At 41.0% G+C, this 21,639-nt stretch overlaps 1 protein-coding gene across 1 annotated transcript in view; it reads right to left on the bottom strand.

The window, feature by feature from the left end:
- The window catches only part of slco3a1a (solute carrier organic anion transporter family member 3A1a), a 68,346-nt gene extending 49,515 nt beyond the window's left edge, over nt 1-18,831 (bottom strand). The window contains exons 1-2 of the mRNA XM_006628865.3: nt 18,025-18,831; nt 3,097-3,556 (exon numbers count right to left, since the gene is read on the bottom strand). Of these exons, the coding sequence (XP_006628928.1) occupies nt 3,097-3,556; nt 18,025-18,180 (616 nt within the window). The 5' untranslated portion in view covers nt 18,181-18,831. The remainder of the gene's footprint in view (nt 1-3,096; nt 3,557-18,024) is intronic.
- Nucleotides 18,832-21,639: the final 2,808 nt, after the last annotated feature.

The following is a 21,639-nucleotide window of genomic DNA, read 5'->3' as shown; positions in this document are numbered from 1 at the left end:
TTCCCAATCTTACATTAAAAAAAGCCACACTCAGACAGGTTTTGCTTTAATTCACTTTACATTTACTGAAGATTCGCTGGCAGCTGCCTTCGACGGTGTTCACCTTTCAAGAACTGTAAGTAAATCAGTAAATCAAATCAGGCTTCAGAGAAAAGTCCTAAATGATCCATAACTGTGCTCCCATCCTTTGAAGATCCTTGAAAATGTCATTACTGGGGAATTGCAGAACCATGGAGGTCACCAGAGCCTCTAACAGCCTCCAGGGACAGCTGAGCTCCACCTTTTGAAAATTCATCCCTCCGTCAGTCACAAATACTTTTGTCTGGGTGACAAATAGATGTAAACATAGCTGCTGTTTGCTAACCTTACTAATCCTCAATCAGTCCCTGGTGCCTGATCTCTATTATCAAACCAGTGAACTACAGCTTCATCCGACACAGTGATGGCGGTCTGGCACTCCCCTGACTGGTGCAGTGGCCATAAAAGCCCATCAGATAAAGCAGTGACACGGCTCGCTCTGGAACCACAGAGCCTGCAGCCTGCTCCTCTCCTACAGTCACCACCACTCCTTGCACTTCCACCATCTCCTCAGGGCTCGGTGCTGCTCCTTATGCTGCTAAAAGGACAAAGAGAAGCCAACTGCTCTGTCACAGAAGACTTTCAGCCCCTCTTGACATCACAGTGATGTTGGAAAATGCCGTCGCACTTTTTCCCCTTTAAGCATTTCAATGCTTAAAACATTAAAGGCTTTTTTTGGTGAAATTGCTCACTGTTCTATGTCTTATGCCTTTTTTTGTCTTCTCTGATTGCACTATAATTTTTTAATCGGACAGTAAAAGCTCAGCCAGCACATTTTACAGGAAAGCAATGAGATTGTTACCAGAATTAAATGATTACAACATTTATTCACTTTAGTTGTAAATAAATATATTTAAATTAATTATAACCCATTGGCTATGTAGTTAAATTTTGCATTTGATAAGGAAGCAAGGTAAAGGTTATTTGTTTTACTTATGTCATAAGATGTTTATTCAACTTTATGGTAGAAAGGAGGGCATTAATCATCAGAAGCATAAGATGTTTCAGCATTTATGTTTTAAGGTCTTCTCCATTGTAAAAGGTCTGACAACAACACAATGGTCTTCTTTAATCTCAGTGACATTAATATCAATAACATTAAGCTTAGATGCTCTGTAGGTGCAGGTATTAATATGTGTATACAGTATGTGTGTTATAAGTTGATTTATGCCTGACTAAAGCTAGTAAAATTCACCTGCTGCCTTTACAGATTAAATTTATATCCAAGATTACACTCTTTCAACTAGACATGACAGATATCACCTCCTCTACTGTGCTAACAAATGTGTGTGTGTTCCATGTAGCAGAATCCCACGATCACAAATATGTCAGACTGGCACACTCTAATCTTATCATATAGTATGATTTACAGGTAACATAATCATGATAAAAAAGGTTTTAGGATTCTCCTTGTGGTGTGTGTGTGTGTGTGGGGGGGGATTAAATAATATATGGCTTGCCTGAAATACAGGAATCACCACACACTAAAACGCTAATAGGAAGAAAACATATGACAGGACCATTGGTTCAACAGAACAGGAGAAATGAACAGTAAGCAGACATGACTGAATTTCCAAAAGTTGCAGAAAGGTTAAAAGCTTACCTCAGTGCCTATTCAGAGACAATCTACTGCCATTTAAGGCACTTTCATAAAGTGCTTTGAATGCATTGTTATAATAATTGATGCCAAGGCAGCAGATGGGCAAAAAGGCTGTTATTCATTGCAAGCAGTCGGAGAAGTAAAAAGTGACTTTTCTCTGCTTTTTTTATAGTGTGCGGACACTATACCATACTGTATGTACACGAACACCACAGTCTCCTTTTCCACTCTCCGTTAGACCCTTTCTCCTCCTTGTCTTTCAGTCAAATGTAATAATAGTAATAATAGTAGCAATAATAACAGACTAAGAGATAAAACATTAAAACACATATTGATCTGTGTTCCACCAGTACAGCTCAAGGGAACAGCAGCAGTGGCTGGACGGGACCAGCTTCTGATATTGCTCTTATTTCACACAGTGGAACTACTGCATGTAATATAGCAGACCCCTTGTGCACACACGTGCTTTAATGTGATCCAAAGAAGCAGAAGTCTTGGACCACAGCACAAACACAGTAAAGCACACAATAAACAAAAATTAAATTAAACATGGTAAACTATGTGTCAGCAAGCTTGTGAAATGCTATACCACAATGTTTATTTACATATCACAATCCTGTGGATCTTTTATAAGGCTCCATGGACTAGTGGTCCTTTCAAAGTCTTCTCAGACATCTCTTGTGTGTGTGTCCTGTACTGTTCATCCAGTGCAATGTGCATTGTGGCAAATTAACATTGGAAAAGCTTCAGGAAATTCTATTTGTATGCAAAGGAACTGTATATAGTTTCATCTCTATCACAGTTAACGTCAATGACTTCATCCCAATGCATTTGACCATGTTCATCAAAATTCAGGTCATTAGGACTGCTTCTTTATTGACCACGTTCAGCAATGGCCCAATCACCACTTTAACCTCAGTCAATACCAGTTACCGGGCAATCATGAATCTGCACCAGCTGATACAAAACTGCCTTTCTACGGCTGCAATGCTGTGTGCACCTGAAGTATCAACATATACTTTCTAGCGTGCCGTTAAAACTAGTGCTTTAGCAAGGCAAACATCGATAGTGCTGACGGCAAAGTACTCCAAATTGCAAAGGCCAGATTTGAGTAACTGTTGACTATGACGAGACCAACAGCAAAAATGTGGAACTTGAACAATATCTTATTCTCTTCTGAATACTTACTCTATATTCGCTCACTGGTCCTGTACACGCAGGACCAAAGAAAGCAGACATGATGCCCACCATTACCACAGCTTCCTTTTACAGTCCCATACAAAGCTACTATATTGGAATGCGTACCTTGCAAGTTATTAACTTTGGCATCAGATTTGGCTTCCTTCCTAACGAGGCGACAACCTCTTCTCCTTCTGCGCGAACCCGCGACCGTGCTCGGATTGGGTCGGTCCACTCACCTATATAAAGCGAGGAGTCTTTCCTCCGCACGTGGTCGTCGATGTAGGACACCCCTAGCGGCTGCACCGGCGTGGCTCCGATCCCCAGGAGGACCTGCGCCCCGATCAGCAGCAGATACATCATGTTGGTGTTAGTCCTGTTCCCGCAGATAAAGCCCGAGTCCGGCCTCCCCTCGGCCGAGGAGTTGGAGCACACGTCCCTGCCCTCCTCCCCGCGCCAGAACTCCCCCGCTTCGTACTCGTACTGGTGGGTGAGGAACTCGGGCAGCGCCGACAGCAGCGCCCCCAGCGCCATGACGATGCCCCCGCAGCCGATCAGCCGCGGCCGGTGCCCCTTCGCCCCGAAGTAGCTGACGAAGAGGATGAGCGCCAGGTTGCCGATCTCGAAGCTGCTGGCGATCACGCCCACGTCGGTGCTCTGCAGGTTGAACCGGCGCTCCAGCGTGGTCAGAACGCTCACCTGCAACACAGCGGGACGTCAGGGAGCGGCAGCCTCCTCCAGACCCATCACACGCCCAACCATCCCGGCCTCTTCTTTGGAAGCAAGTTACTATATTATTAAACATGACTTCACAAGCATTGGGTAAAGCCAATAATAATAATAATAATAAACTATATTTTATATAGCACCTCTAAAGGTGGCTTCTCAAAGAGGTTTACAGAATGACAACAACAATACATAAAAAGAATACACAAGATAAAACACATTACAATATACAGAGGAGACCGTGGATGGTGGTACTAGGAAAAGCAGAGGGGTGAAGCAGAAACGGAACCGATTAATCCCGAAACTACTGGAAAAAATGTATGACACCACCTGTTTCTAAGATTTCCGAGGTTTTTCTGTGTTGTGCTCTTATATTGTTTTATTCCAGTCTCCCCTCTCCAAAATAAAACAGAAGCATTTCATTAGAGAAACAAATTGTGAGAGAAAAGTCAAGCTTTTAGTCAACCTAAACTGGAGAACCCAAAATTAGGACAATGAGTATAGAAATTCTTAATGCACATGGGGACAGTAGAGGGTGGGTTTATATAAAAGGAGGTTATATAGGTGATGTAACTGGGGCACGATGAAAGTGAATGTGAGTTTTGTTAACCAAACTTCCAATTCAATGCACTGACATGCTTTGCTATGCCAGACTGAGGTGTCCTTCTGGTCCACAAGACCTTCAGCCATACAGACAAAAGATGGAGATGGTTCAACAACGCACGGATAAAAGCCATGTTTCGACTTAAACAAGGACTTAAAAAGGGCTTTACATGCTTGGACTTGGAAGTGATTCCAATAGCACAATCCTCTGAAGCATGACAGAAAGAAAAAATAAATTTGGCTGCAGTCATCGCTGGCAGGCTGCTGGAAATCAACATATTCAAATCAGATGGATGGGAAAGAGATCTAATAAGAATCATGATGCAAACCAGGCCTGTGCCTAACCTCTTGGGAGGGTGGTACTGTACATCAGAATGAGGTTTAAATGGAGCCATGTGGCATCTCCAAATTTGTATGCCGGCACAACAAGATATAGGTCAATACTTCTATTTCATTGTGCAGTTGGAAGTACAGCCTAAGAATTCTGTTGCTTAGGCAGATCAGAGGAAACACTAAATAACACATGCAAGTTGATCAGAACAGCATACAGTATGTGCATGAGGTTTAGTAACACTGTTCAGAACAGATCTGTGCAGCAGATCTATGCAGAGCAATGACTCTCAAAGTCCTCTAGAGCTTCAGTCCAGCATATTTCAAGGAAAAAGTTTAAGCAACAAAATCAGAAATGTATTCAAATTATACAATTTAGAACTCAAAAACTACCAAAAACATACTCATAAATGGCTCATCATTATCACAAACCCATACACATCTTGGGGTTTTGAAATAGATTTCTTGTAGTATTCTGCTATGTTTCAATTCTAAATAGAAATAAGCCACATTGAAAAATGCCGAAGCATCTCATGCCTTTTTTGGAAGACGGCAAGGAAAATATGGGTTGTTAAAAGTTAGACTCTTGATAGTGCTTCTTTCCCGTTAGTCTAGTATCTTGTAATGGCTTTCAGATGCTTGTCGTTACAGTGACTCCGCCAGGACTTTGTTCCTGTGGAGAACCTGAGTGGCCAGAGGAAGAAGAAACTTATTTTCTTGACTTTATTTAAAGCTGTTTCTCTGATGCTGAGAAGGACAGGAGCACGGCAGAGCTGAAAAGCACACTGTTCTGTGCAGCATCTCCTCTTGGACTGGAAAATGTTTAATGGGATTAATAAACTGTGTTATTCTGACAGACAGCAGGCCTATGTTAGGAAATACAGATGTCGGAAAAACTGCAAAATTGCAGATCGTTTTCTGTTCCTGTTTATGATTGCTTATTTAACACTGTGAACTCAAACATGCACAATGTCTTCAGACCTTCCCAGTATCAATGAAAGTGAAGAATGCTTTCCTAGCCTGATAAATGCAATAAAACCATTATTTTTGCAGAAACACCTGCTATCAACAAAAAGTTGCCTTGTAATCAACTTTCATGAACCACTTAATTTTTGAATGAAAGTACTGCAAAACAATACATACAGTATGTGTAGAATCTTAAAACGATACTCTGATCTACAATAATGTAGTCTACAGCATGAAGGGTTAAAAATAATAGAATGGTAAAATATCCTGTCTTTCAACCCAAAGAAAAATACAAGAAGCCTTAAAGAGTCCTTCCAAGCAAAATTCTACTTGAATCTATGGCCTAAGGTACTATTGCATGTGCTGTTTGACAAAAGTATACATTAAAGAACAGATGAGCTTGTAACACACACTTGAAAGTCAGTGCATATTAACATAAATATCAATTTTTGAGAACAGGTTTTATCAAAGTTTACTGCCCCGGATTTAGTCCACTGTGTAACAGAACATAAATGGAAGTTGTCCAATTTCAGTAAAAAAAGTGTTCTTTAACTTGTTCTCTTGAGATACATAATGTATTTTTAATATGCTTAGATGTCTTTAAAGCACTAAACACATCTACTGTGAGGTTTTCATCAGTGCTGCAGGAGCAGAATAAATATAGTACTATCTTCTTACGATTAATATGGAAGATTGCCTGGGGTCCAGGGCATATGCACACCTTGTTTTGTTGTCAGCCACTGTGCTTTAAAACGCCCCCATATTTGCAGTATCAAAGACAATGACAAATTGCCCCATGTCACAGTGCTGACGGAGCTCCACCCGGGATGTCACACAAGACACCCCCTTCCCCCAGAATCCAGAAACAAGAACACACCAACAACTGAAAAGGGAAGAAACACCTTAAAACGTGACGCAAAAAAAAAAATCTTCTTTTCTTTTGATGACTACACTTTTCAGTGTTAGTTTAAATGCAGCTCATCCAAATAACCTTTAACTACACGTGCAAACCTTTTGCACTGAAAAGTGTACATTGTGTAATCTGGGCGGGTTCACTCCTGATGTCGTGATGTGTACAGTTCAGTGTCGAGCAGGCCTTTCTAGGTGCCAGGCGCGTCCAGCATGTTGTTAGAAAGACCTTGATGAACCTGGCCCAGCATACTCATTTTGCTGCATTGGCGCATGTTTTCGTACTGCAGGAATTTTGGTCCATGTCCAGCTTCCAACAATGTGAGAGTCCAGCTCCCTTTGTCTTAGCCGGTGACATGGAGCTAGCAGAACTGCAACAGCGCATTAGCTTTGCTTCTTACCAGCTGTGCTGCATTGGTAGTTCAGCTCATTCTGATTGCACACAGGCCGTCAAGTTTAGGGTGGCAATGGAGCCCCAAATTCCCTTGACTATTTCCTTATTTGTTTGGCACAGGGGTACATTTTCTTTCTTCAGACTTAAAAATAAAAATAGATCATTAGCGTTAAGACACCCCAACGTTCAAGGCTGTGTCTTTACAAAATCGACATGTTACTTATAGTGTACCTTGTCTGTCCAGTCTGTTCTTTCGGTCAGAAGAGGCAGCTTTAGTGCAAAGCAGGGGAGGGGCTGCAGTTGTGGGCTTCCAGACAGACTTGCTGTTCAAAAGCTTTCACATGGATTTTATGGGACTTTCATGTTCTAAACCAAAACAGTTCAGAAGGATTTAGCTTGTGCTAAAAATATGCGGGCTTGTAATGTCTGGGAACCAACTGAAGAGCTACATCCCAACCATCTACGTCCTTATACCATTCTTTAGCCTCTATTTTTAAATGATCTTTTTCCAGAAAAAAAATCTTGTTCGGTTTCCAGATCATTTCCCAACACTAGCATCACCTCTGCACCATCATTTTTCTTTTGACTTTCCATAAGAAACATTGAAATACATGGTTTTAAGAAGGAACAGGCAGTGTGGCCACGGTTCAGACAGTTTTTCTAAATATCATTTAGACAGGGGGGCTGAAACAGTTTAAAAAGCCAGCACTGCAATTCAGTCTGCAATGTCAGTCTCGGAAAAAGACAGAGAACAGACTCAGGATACAATCTGCTCTAAGGTTCCAGGAATCATCCCATTATATTTCTTTTTCTTTCCATTTCCATTTATAGTTGCAGACTAATGTACCCTAACATCCACAATCACTCTGTTTTAATAAACTTTCAACCATTAGCTATGTTAGCATTGCTATGAGAAGCAGTGTGAAGCATATCCCATTCCAAGCTTGGAAACTAAGACAATCTACATTAATATCTTCTCATATATCAATGCAAAATATACAAATATTGGAAACTGAACACCTAAGAACCAGACACCACAGCAAAACCCAGTAGTATAAACTCAGATTCTGTAACGTTCTATAAAATATGTGCTTCTGTCTTATTTAATAGGTTATGACACAATATACTACTGTTCAACTTCCTTTTTGCAAACAAAACCAAACAGAATGACAGTAGTATGCTCTTTTTGCACTGCTATAGTCCATTCTCACAGCATCATGGGAGTACAGCACTTCATGTCCTTGTCAGCGCCAAGGGTAGTGCTTCAGTAGTCTCATGACATCATTGTCTACAGGCTCATGAGTGCAGAAAAAAATAATAACTCACAGTGACTGACCTTAGTTTAGATTTCTTAAAACTAAACTACCTGCATACCCTGTTCAGACATGTCTGAAATGTTTTTAATTTATACAAAAGGTAATTTGTGGGATTAAATCAGCAAGTAAAGCCATTATTATTATTATTATTATTATTATTAGCCATCAGAAATGAACCTTCATTGAATCGGTGAATTCTAATCTTTATTCCAATATTTAGTTGTGTCAATGTTTGATTTTTTTTTCAAATGTTACTGCAGATTACTAATGCAGCATTCGAACAATTCTCTTCGCTAAATTATTAAACCACTTGAAATGGGTTTGGGTAATGTTCTGTAGAGACCGGCAAAGATAACAAATTGAACAAAGGTCTTCTCCTTGAATTTTTTTCGGTTTTATTATATACCTACCCAGTTTGGAATTGTCAATCATTTTAAAGACTGTCAGAGCTGCTCATGACTTCACGTGCTACAGTCCCCAAAGGGCCTTGCAGGAGAGTTAGCAGGGATTCGAAAAGCAGCACACCTGCCGCTGCCCCCTTGTCAGAGTGACAAGAGTTATTGTTTTACTGAAAGCTAAAAGGACCAGGCCTCATGAATGCCTACCGTTACCATGGCAGCACTCAGCCAATCACGCAAGACTTCTTGGGGAATTCTGGTCATGGCAGGCTAGTCACATGACCCAGCATCTTGTCCAAAGAACTTAACCAATTGCCTTAACTGGATGAGCCACTTAATGAAGTCTATGTTATGAAGAGGTTTGATGGACATTTTTCATCAATATGCAAATAGTAGCTGTAATGTTCTGGCAGAAACAAAATTCTGGCCTTTTATCTGGCTTTGAAATAGTAAAATTCACATGGCAAACTGTTTACCAGTGTTGAAGCCAGTCCATATGTGTGGACCTAAAGTCATAACAAATGCAAGTAAATTTAAAAAAACTAAAATAAATCATTAAACACGAGGGATCGTGAAAGACGCCCTCAGTGGGCCACCTTGAGGAGGCCTAGCAATTTTTCTCCACCCTGTTTTCTCCTGAGCAACTCTCCTTGGCACAGACAGTCAATCTCAGCTCGGACACACATCAGCCCAGAGCCGGGATGTGGCTGCACACCAGGCCTGGGATGTGGAAGGGGCTGGGGCACATCACCATCTGCTTCAGTTCTCAGAACCTGTGCCAACAACTGCAACCTGTCGCTGGCATCTCTGTGATGCCCGGCATTGCAAATCAGCTCCAGCTACCTTCTCAAGATACCAGACTGTTGACTGCCTGCTTTGTAGTTGCGTGACCAGTAATGTAATGAGGACTGAGTATAGTACAGGGTGTTTTAGCTGAGGTATGCCCGCCTGGCTCCCTTAGAACAATAGAGGAAGGGGGTGAGGGGGTCGATACCATTAACACTGTACAGTATCTTCGCTTGACAGATTTCATTGACACTACCCAAGGCCCAAGAAAGTCAAAACACCTCAAAATCTGTTGCTGTGCGATGCCACGTGCTTACAGGAACTTCCAGAGTTTTGATTGTGTTTGGGTTCTGTCCTATTGTAGACACAGGTGGCTTCACAAATTCTAAACAAAATAACACCCTTCACAACACTCCTTCGAGCTGAAGAGTGAAACATTCCACTGAGGAATGAAATATGACTGTCGTTAAATGTAGGCCCACAGATCACCTCTGGTCCACAGATCACATTCTTGAGCTCCTTTAGCTCTTGACTTTCATTAAATCCTTCTTTAAATTCTACACCTTACGTAATCCTAGCCCATCACATTAAATGAGCTGTTACAGCAGTATACCTCTAAATCGCGTACTGCTTTATAGAATGCTCCGAAAGATTTGTCTTTCACCGTAAAGTCTGGTAACAAGAAACTGAACAAACTTAGCAAGTCTAGGTTACCCAAGTCTGCTTACTGGCTAATCTTTGCCCTCCAAACTACATCATCTGCTTTAAATGTATAGTACAATATCAACCTCACCTACTGTTTAACAGCATTGTACTTATAGCTGCCAGTACTTTATTGAAGCAGAACACAGAATGTCATCCAAGTGCTTATCCAGCAAGTGGTCATAAGTGCTGAGCGAAAGACCACTTTGCCTTTGCACCAGTGTTGATGACGTGGTTGAAACCTGCTTAATGAATTATAGACTTGGAATGCTCTCATTTCAAAGTGCCTTAAACATCAGCTTGTGAAGTTAATTAAAAATTATCTCTGACCAAAACAACACACTTGGAACCCTTGCTTACTTTATATACTGTATGTGCCAGGACCCACAACATACCTTCACATATTTCTGCTAAAAGGCACTCATGTTCGTTTCACAGACGACTGTAGAGATTAACCCTATTTAGTGACCCTCGGTATCTGAATTATCCTAACCTGTTGCTCCAAACAAGGTAGTAACTGTCTACTCTGTTCTTCCTTGGGAGCTGTAACAGAGGACGTGCATGCTACGATAAATTTCATACTCAAAAGACAGCACATGACAAGGACACTTGCTTTCAGGATGCTGTAGTATGACAAGGGACACTGGGGAAGAGACAGGATGAGTGTGTGCTTGTCTGTGTACAGGTCTCTCCTTGCATCGCAGGTGGTGAAACATTTTAGACAGAAGAAACCACACCACACTTTTGTCACTGACCACAAAAAACTACACAACCGACCCAAAGCTTGAGTCAATTCACTGCTCTAGCATATGAGAGCAATTATCTCCTCCTAATGTGCAATAACCACTACAATTTGTTTTACCAAATTAAATTTTATGACAAACAATAACATTTTAGAGCTGCGCATTTGGGCTGTGTATTTTTGTGGGAACTATTGATTACTTCTTGTTAAAAAAAAAAGACTCTTTGGTCTAAAATAGTAGAATTGGCACCACTGAACTACAGTTCTGTTGTTAATTTTGAGGTACCCTGCACAGAGCACATACACCAGAAGATATATTTCTTGTAAACTTAACTAGAGAACTGTGTTAGATACTGATGCAAGAGCACAAAGCTAGGATACTAATTTCTCCTTTTTAGACGTAAAGAATAATCCACCACAATACAGATTACTGTTTAATGAAATCAAGTTAGATCACTATTAATGCAAGTTTATCTTCGACCGCCTTTTCTCTTTCTAAAATGACACTTAATTCAATACAGGCATTTCACAGACTCTGAGGACTATGAAGTCTTGAAAGCAATGATACAGGCAAGTGATTTTGTTCCTGTGGCAGACTGCCAAACTAAATAAAGCTACATAAGTAACCAGTCTGAAATGCTGTATTAAACTAAAGTGAGATATTGTCTGCAATCATGCTACAATATTTCTTACTGTAATGCACAAGTCAATTTAGTGAAGCATTAGAAGTGAAAATCTTGCAGGAAGTGTTTTTAGCTGTCCTTCTCAGAATGCCAACGAATAACCAGGTTTAACACAGTAAATTACCTGTTTTGTACATGGGCTGACATACCAATAGTTACCCAGGAGACTCAGTAAGTAGCAATTTAACAAAGAAAGCTGTGGAGCTACACTGGATGTAAGAAAATACCCCGCAGTCAATTCAAAATACAATTTGAAAAATAATTTTTGCTTTGTTTTAAGATTTTATCTGCATAGGTAAATTTATTTCGGGGAGGGTTTTCAAGCCATAAATGCTGTTAGGTGTTTTCAAGAGGAAACTACGGACCTGTAGTAATTGCTGTGCATTGTGTTTTGTGCTGTTGAATTGTTATTGCATGGTTTCACTCTTATAAAGACACGACACTACCTCTATGCATCAAAACAGCAGAAAAGAGTTTGGCACCTAACTCACTTCAGATTCCACAAGGGGTGTAGGCTTAATATTTATTATCCCAGATACCTGAGTAACATCAGTGGACATATAAACAAACAGGCTGAATAATCAGCAGCACTGGAACATTTTTGGTAGTTGAGGCTGCGTGAGTTGTATTTTTTGAATGGATGCAGCTGTTGAGTACTATTCACATTTCACTATATAAGCTGATGACTATAAAAGCTACTGTATAAAGGCTGCCTTATATTTGAAATACAAACCACAGTCTCATTAATTCCCATAGGTTTTCTAGGATCCTCAAAACCGTGGCCTATTGTTGATCTAGAAACCTGTAGCCCTCCTGGTCAACACTGAGCCTAACACGTAAAGATTTACTGATACTTAATGTGCAGTCGCCATGTCTGCATTGTGCGCCCAAAACAATGAAGCAGAAAATAATGTGATTTGAAACACTATGGCTCGCCTTCCATCTACCTCACATCTCATTTTTTACCCAGCATGCTTCAGGAGACTTTGCCGCTATTGTTGTAGGATTGTAGCATGATGGGACGGTAAGTCCTTTTCCAAGCTGACTCTTACTGCAATCATGGGTTTTTATCTCGCCCTTCTACCACCTATGGCACATCTGACCCCAGTGGCTCCGCTTTAAAATCACGCCAGCTTGTGAATGAAGTGGATCCCAGAGGATTGAAGGAAAAAGTAGAAGATAAGAACTGTTATAAATGTCGGGAGGCCATCCGGCCAACACAGCCCGTTTGGCTTTTGGTGGCTAATTGATCCAAGGATCTCATCCAAGCTGTTTCCTGAAAGAAGCCAAGGTGTCAGGTTCAACAACACGGCTGGGTAGGTTCCATACTCTTACATCCCTTTGGATAAAGATTTGCCTCCTGTTCTGGGTTTTAAATGTCCTTCCCCATGCTGCAGATTCCACTTGCGCCTCCTGGCTCGAGTTTTACTGTTCATTCTGAAGACGTCCACTGGGTTGAGCCTTTGAGGATTATCAGGTCCCCTCCGAATCTTCCCTGTTCTGCACTAAGAAAGCTCAGCTCTTCAGTCTGTTCCTTTCATTCCTGACTTGCATCTTGTTGCTCTTCTCCAGATGGACTCCAGGGCAGCAACATCTTCTCTATAACACGGCGACCAAACCTGCACACAATATTCTGAAGGAGGCCTTGTTTGAGTCTTATAAAAAGTAAACATAACATCGCTTGATTTAAATTCTGTGCTTTTAACTATGTATTGTGTATCATTTTGTTTGGCATTGCTATTGCTTTCCTCCCATTGTCTGGGGCAGAGAGCAGGGACTGCCATGAAGGTTCTCACAAGGTCACTGGGTTCCCCGCAGAGCTCTCCCAGGTTCAGGGAATGCAAACCGGGCGGGTGTTATTTGAATGGGAGAAACAGGCTGACCCACATGCAGGCTCAGGTTGGCTAGCCTTAGGTGTCTATTGAGTAGGCAAGCGCAGGAACTCTGAAGGACCTGAATTTGCAAAACAAACCTTAATCCTTGTATACGTTCAAGTGGGTAGCTACGTCAGCATGCAGAGGCTGCAAAGGAACAAGTAAAGGCTTATTCCATGGTTTATTCTTAAGGTGTCGTCTGAAGAAGACTCCACAGCCGAAATTTTTATTTATTTATTTTTCTTTTCAGCGTGGAATAAACCTTTACTTGTTCCTTAGTCCTTGTATTACACTCTCTCTGTATTAGTCATCTGTGGAAAGAAGATCTAACTGTTTCACAAAATGCCAAATAAATCATCCCACCTGTCCAGGTTATCACATCTCTGAGAAAGTGTTCGCAAATTTCCCAGGATACAGAAAAACAATGTCCCAGCCGCACAGACGACTAGAGAAGAACATAAGAAGAGAAGAAGAGGCCATTCAAGTTTGACAAGGTAGGGGCAGGTATGAGGCCGATGTTTAGTTATTTATCATGTGTGAAATATAGGCTTACAGCCCTACATTTCAACATTTCTTCTTAAACCACCGAGAAAATTCCCAGGCAGAAAACCACCAAGATGCCCAGACAAGTCCCTTGCTGATACTGGTGGCAGAAACAGAAGGCTGAAAGTTTCCATTAACAGAAAGCTGGGAGCTGGGAAATAAACATGAGGTATAAATGCAATGCTAGTCTGCACTGTTCAAACACCCCAGCCCGTCTCTTTCCGCATTATTCATGCTGCACGATATTCATAGTTTAATGACACAGTGCGGAAGAATGATGGCAATGTCAGGCCTGAAGCTGTTGGCTCCAGAGATGAGTCAGTGTGGGGGGACTGGAGGGAACCTGTACTGTAATTCTGCTTTACAGTAAATGTTCAGAGACTCACAATGAGACCTTCATTAGCTAGGAATCATTTCTTTCAAGAAAAGCTAATATGTGTGTGGTTATGTTGTTTGTATAGTATATACGGTGCACACAAAAGCTGTTCCTTTCCTCTGGGGAAAAGTCTGCACAGATTTTGCCTGTAAATGCAGAGGCTACCGCTGTCTAGCGACATTTAAGGACTTGTAGAGGAATTTCACCTTCAATTAAATGACAGAAATAAATTCTAGAGGTTGCTGGCTGTTTTTAATGAATCTGACAAACTCTAAAAGGGATGGAAAGCCAGATTTCTAAAACCTATTACATGCAAGAATATTATTGAAATGAAAGTCTAGGAAGACCTCTGAAATTATATCCATGTTTATGCAGAAGAGAAAAACTCAGAACAACAATGTCAACACGTCTTGCTGTTCTGCTTTTAAGTAGTGTTTTCCAGTGCATCTAATTTCAACATATCATGATTTATTTCATCAACAACATGCATTTCCGCAACCACATGATTTAAAAACTCTAATACTTTTTAAACCAGAACGACAAAATAAGAACTCCTTCTGTCATATATTATGTTTGCAACCGAACAGACGCAGGCAGCCAGATGTGTCTTATGATTATAAATGATCAGTTCGGCTGTTCTCAGTGCCTGGCATGTTCCAAAACAGAGACAAGCAAAGACCATGACAGCAAAACAGAACTTTTAAAAAAAATGCTCCTAAATTTACTGTCTGAGAAGTACCCATCTCGAAGGCTACTAATACTCGTGCTAGCTGAACTCATTTACTTTACAATATCGCAGTGCTTGTCTTCAGGCAGACCATAAGGGCTGCTGAAAATGTAAAAAAGTGCCACACTGTACATGAATACAAAAAATACTGAACCAAGGGCAATTTTTGAAAGTAAATTTAAACTCAAATGTTCAAATACTCTGAGCACAGACAATTATTAGCTACTCAACAATGATCTCATGTTTTCTATATCAGGCACAGACAACTTGAATCATATTGAAATATGCAAAGGAGAACCCAGAAGTTGGAGAACTAAAAAGAAAGAAGACAAAACACAAAGACTGGGCTGTGGAGCCTTAATCAGGTGTTTTTTCTTTATTAATTTTTGGCTTTGGTCTTGTTTCTTTGCAGCTCGTACGCCACATACAGTAGCTCCCCACTCGAGCCTCTGTAAACGGAGGCGATCAAGTCATTTTGCAAACACACGAACGAATCCTCTCTTAAATGTACACCTGCAAGTAGCGCTGAGGGGTATTTCTGAATGTCCTTGAAAACCATGCATGTTTCACGCTCAGAATATTTGCCTCTAGAATCTGTGAAAACCTGCTAATGTTTGAATGACAGAGGCAAGTGAGTCACGCACTGTCACCCAGAAAACAGGGCAAGATCACAAGCCTTCATGAATTTATCAAGTGTCTGGCTTTTCAGTCACGACGGCGACCTCTATCGAAGGAGTTCTCCACCTATCAGGTCACCAATCCACCACACACATGGGGTCCAGGGTTGTACTTTGCTACTCCGTATCATTGGTCTCACTCTTGAGAGAAACACCCAAACAAGATCTGCCTAGCTGCCTCTCAGAGGATACTCTGAGCAAGAAATTCAATTCACCAGCTGTGAGGTGAGGAAAGAAAAAAAATAAAATAAAAAGCAGCACAGAGACAAAATCAGTGTCTTTATCAGAATGGCCTAGAAGTTAAAGCAAACAGATCTTAACATCTCCTTCGAAAGCTGGAGGACTGCAAACTGAAGAAAGTAAAAAAAATGTGGTTGTTCTGTCTTCCACTCAAAAGTCAGTTTCTTAGCATCAAATCTCTTTTCCCATAGTTTAGAGGTTGTGTGGTGTGGTGGCACAGAACAACTGATGCTTTTTGCTCCAAAGGTGGCCAGTGCCTTTCAGCTAAGGATCACTGATTTCCCCAGGGAGCTGCAGGGATATTACTTGATCTATGTAGCAGCGATTAAAGACGCAACTGTACCCTGCGCCAACATCAAGGCGCATTCTGATACTGGAAATGTTGGAGAAACACGACGACTTTTTTTGGCTGTCATCTTGTCTTTAAAGGCTGCAAATTCATTCATGCCTTCGCTTGTTCATAAGAAAATCACTGTGGCGGACAAGTCTTTTCCTCTCATACCATGAAACAAGCTCTAGGCCTCAAGCCACTACAATGTACTGTATCATTAAACTATTATAACGTAGAGATAATGTTTTTAGAGCTACTTCTCTGGGCCATTTTATTTTGTTTCACTTTTTAAAGTGCTAATGAAACCACACAACCCATGAGTTCAGTAACCCGTAACAACAGCTTCGACTGTCGGGGAAAAGTTACAGTAGCTGACTTTTATGTTCGATTGAGGACTCTTTTCTCAGCAATCTCAGCTAAGAGCCTATAGTGTTTGTAATATATCGGCATTTCACTCGTTCTAGGACAGAAACAGGCATGCAGGATGGCTCTTTTGGGTCCAAATTGAAACCCAATAACCTACATTCAGAAATTAATGCAGGAGCACATCCCACACGGTCTCTCTTCTCCGAGGCAGCAGGCAGCAATTAGGCGGTACAGTGATAACAACTGAATAGTTTTTCATGTCGGTTTTATATTAATGTTACAAAAAGTGTCCATGAAAACATTTAGGTAGAAGGCCAACACCTAAATCCATGAGATCATTAGAAAATCATCTTAGCAGATACTATAGGGTCTGTAGAAGTATATGAAACACAAACGTTAATAACATTTTCATTACCTGGAAGTTAATATACAGTAAGGTATCTACAGAAATGAACAGTAATAATGTAGTCTCCCAATAACCCTTTTTAAATAGCGTTATAATCTATACGTATCCTATATTAAGCTTGAATGCAATTCCTAAGTTTTCTTCAACCTTGCTTACGAGTTACATCATTGTCTTTAGTAATGATAAAGGCTGTACGGATTTTTCGTTTCCCACAACTCAATTAAAATAAGAGGTTAATCAATTTGTTAGTCCCCCGTTCTGCCCTGAACAGTAAGTGTCCGCGTCTGAGATATGGGAAGTCTGAATGTGTAAGAACAACAAAAATCGATTTTAAGGGAATCTGTTTTTGATCTAATTGATCAGGACAGCATGCCGAGTGCTAACAGTCACCTGTGCGTCCTTTCGACATCCTCCGCAGTTCCGTCCACGGAGTTGCCAGTGTTCAATACGGCGAACACTTCGCAAGCTCTGGAGCACCCCATACGTGTGGAGAGCAGGCTAAACACAAGATACTATACACATCCTGCTACAGACAAGCGTAGGTACATTTCTCAAAAAGCTCCCAACAAGAACGTAGGATGCCAGCATTATCCAACGTACTGTAAAGAATTTCACTTGCATATTGTCATATCGCTAATGGAGACGCACTCTTCATCCAAATCCAAGCTCAGCGCATACTGCGTATACAGTTGAACTCCTGGATGGCTTAATACGGAAAACAGATTCAAATACAACTGAAAAGAGACGAGTAACCTTTACACCTTCACACAGTGCCTGTTAAAAACCTATTCTCTCGATGCGCAGTTCCCACTAGCGTACATTATTAAGTGTCGCTCGACAGTGGTTGCAGCCTCACCATCGTCCTACTGTGCCGGTACACAACGTAAATGGAGCTCAAGTTTACATTTTGCCCAAATGGCAAGATAAAAAAACGCAAGGAAAGACTGCGGCAGAAAGAGAAGATAAATTAATCAAACCGGTATTTTATAAGAGGAAAGGGAATCAAGCAGGTTTTGAAATGAAGGTCTGCATATACAGTTATACTGTACGATTATGCAAAAGGCGTACTTACCAGGTAAGCGCCAACTGTACCCTGCGCCAACATCAAGGCGCATTCCGATACTAGGAATATCTTTATGTTGGAGAAACACGACGACTTTTTCTGGCTGTCATCTCGTTGAATGTCCCCGGCGCTACGATCAGCGGACCTCTGTTTTTTCACCTGCATCCTTCGCAGCGTGTAGTAACCTCACTTAGTTTGTAGTCTTTTCAGCGAGGGTCGCAGACACAGATAATGCCTGATATCGGATATAAACGCATACAGACACAGAAAGACGCCGGTTCCGTATTTGCTCTGCGCTGTCTCCAGTTTCTGTCCCCCCCACCCACCCCCCAGCCTTTTCTACTACACTCTGTGTATTACAGTCGCAGAGGCTGTAATTTCACAGCCTCCAGAACACGGTCCTTACTGCACATTGCCACCTCGACGATAAACTGGAAGGCACGCAGGAACACACGAACTCCCCAGTTGGTTTCTTGCGGATTTGAGAGAGTGAAGGACGCCGGCTTCCCTGACTCGCACGAGCATGTTTTAAGAGCCGACCCGATCCAAAAACAGAAAGGCCAGAGCGTTTAACCCGGGGCGGATATTCAGCAGCAGCCTCGCACGCCGCCTGTATTCAAGGCTTGCATGACATTTTCTTCGCCTGCGTGTGCCTTGTGTGTGTGTACAGTATCCCCCCCTGACGGCGCGGTCGGTGCCGCCTCCTCTCGCCGAGCTCGGACAGTGCAGTGGCGCTGTGTCGCGCGCGTCAAATTCCCAGCAGCGCAGCTCTTCCAGAAAGCTGCTCTGGTCACGGCCAACAGCGGATCAAGTGTTGTTATATAGCAGGACTTTCAACGTTCTAAATAAAGTTTTAAGAATAAATATAAAATGCATGCGCATAACCCCTAAAAAGACCAGTAACTGACATATCATTACATGAAAACAGATATACGACAATATACTTATGTATGTAAAATGTATTGAATATTACCGCTGTTGCGTGTCTCTGAGAAATGTTTTCACTATATTCTACTTACGTCACAACATGGCTCCAGTAAGCCAAAATTCGAATTCCAAGATTATGTTCTGTCTTTGTTAAACACATATTTATTTTACAAATAAGCTGTTTCCTCAGTGATAACTACATCACCAGCTATTATTTGCTTAGCTGGCCATAGTAAGCATTCATTTATTAGTCAAACTTTTACCCATTTTTACGGCTGAGCGTTTTTACTTTGAATGAAATACCTCCCTCGAGGATACAACCACAGTGCCCCACCCGAGATGTTCACCGCTGTGCCCAATGCTATGAACGATTTTATTCCATTAGAATATCGGCTCTTAATTTAAAGAAAACACAAAACGTATGCTACGGACTAAGGCCCCCCCCACCTTCCCAAATCCCACCCCTTTCCCACTTTGTTTTGTGGCTCTCCAAGCTGCTCAAACATCATTAATAGCGAATTAGGAAGGAAATGTCTGCCCTTGAAAGACCACTTCCTAGGCCTATCCCTAAGTGAAGTCAAAATGAAATTTACGGTAACAATAAGCAGCTCCACCCGACTCAATAAGCCTGATTTTTTTTGCTTATTTTTTTTGGCTCCCTACCAGTCCCAAGTCTCGTCAACTTTGGGGCTGTTCTTTGTGGCCTGGTGATTACAGTAGTGAGCAGGGATAAGAATCATACAGCAGCTGTTCAGACTTGATACTCATGAACTTCATACTCATATTGAAACCTGAAATTATTTGCTCTTTTTTAATTCACTGCCACACATGCCCATGTTTTGAATGTAGACTAAATAACTGTTTCAAAGAAAAGAATCAGACTGCATCTATAATTATGCAATATGGTCGATTGATTGGCACATAATCATACAAGGCACACACTTAATAGGATCAGTGTAGGATCAGTTTCCAAAGGGAATCAGGTAACTGTGATGAGCTCCCCCTAGTGTCTGTCTGCAGGGGCTCTGATATACTGTAAATGATACTATCCTGCCACAAAAGATTAAATGAACTGCATTAATTCCTCATTGAGCCTTAGTCTGTGAAAATCTCCCAACAGTTTTCCATATTCTCCTGCCAGGCAATACAGCTTGAGCCTGCAAACAATTTAATGATTAATCTTGGGCTTCTGTTGCTGGAGAATGGACAAAACCTTTCTTTAAAAATAGCAAATAGGCTGCCAGAATGAGCAAGGAGATCGCTTGTGAAGCCTCACATTTTACTGTCCTGAGCAGTAAAGCACTGTGAGATGTAACTGTTCTTAGCACAATGGTCCCTGCGTATTGCTGTGTCACCCTGCTTGTTTGTACTCCTGAATCCCATATCATGCACCTCTGAACTGGAATGATTGATCGATTGACTGATCAAAGTGTTTGAGAAGGCTCCCTGGATGACCAGTGGGGTTACCTTTAGTTCATGATCATGAAGGCTTTATCTGCTTCCCACCATTGACTTTTTCCTTAAACGGTGTGTTCTACAACAAGAAACTGTCTTCTTTTTGGAAATAAGTCTATCAAATTACACATATAATCTGGTGGATTTTTCTGTGTATTCAACAGAGGTGAATTATTATATAAAGTTATAAAATTATTATATATTGTACATTTATATTTTATAAAGTATAAACAGAGGCAGAGGTAAATTATTTCTGTACAAATTGATTAACATTTTTAATGTTAATGAGTTGCTGGGAATCATAGCTATACATATTATTGTAATATGGCTAACCTGAAAATATTGTAGATAAAAAAACCCATAGTATCAGCAGGCAATTCAATGTTTATAGCCTTTAGGCACATGGCTAGCAATTCAATGCTTAAAGCCCTGATAAATCCTATTTGTTCCCTTTTTTATTATCCTGCACTACTTCACCTTCTAGTGGAAGGTTATTATCAATAACAAAAATTCTCATTGATGAGTTACAAAGATGAAAAAGCAGCCTTCCAATTATTACTGGGTAGTCAGTGAAATTCCTCCACTGACTTTCAAATTACTTTGAGTCGTTTGCAAGTATTACCATTGTTCTTGAAGGGATGCGCCCTGTGGGAACAGATCAGGAATCTGCCCTGCCATTGTAGTTAGACTGTTGTTGTGATCCCTGGGTTACGCAAACGGCTTACAGTCTTCCACACTGTGTTCTTTTCATGGTTTAGTCATTTGCTTATGGGTTTTTTCCCCGTTGTTTTCTCTCACATTCTGGACTGATTTATTCTGAAGTGATATCCTAAGGCACTGGAGTTTATGTTTAAAGTGATTCAATTTTAAGTAGTGCTATTTTACATGCCATACGATGGCATTCACTGCTGCCAGCCACTTCTTGTATGTAATGTACAAAGGAGCTGACACGGCACTAACACCACTATGAGGAGGGTCTCAGAAAGTAGACACTTTAGCTGACTATATTACTAAAGTTTTCTTTGCTGAGGTCAATTTTGTTTGAAGACAGGGGTCACTTGTTTTGGTTCAAATACGATGGCACTTCTAACAAACTGTTTAATGAAGGATAAGACTGTATTTATATTTGTCTGAAGGAGGGCAGGTGAGATAAAAAATATGAGTGAAAGAAAATGAAACACAAAATGAGGACAACTGAGTGTAAAGCTTACAAACAGGTAGAGTTTTTGCAATGAACTTTAT

This window comes from Lepisosteus oculatus, chromosome 5 (genome assembly GCF_040954835.1).
Source record: "Lepisosteus oculatus isolate fLepOcu1 chromosome 5, fLepOcu1.hap2, whole genome shotgun sequence".
In the NCBI taxonomy this organism is placed as follows: Eukaryota; Metazoa; Chordata; class Actinopteri; order Semionotiformes; family Lepisosteidae; genus Lepisosteus; species Lepisosteus oculatus.
This window is presented reverse-complemented; position numbering and strand designations above follow the sequence as displayed.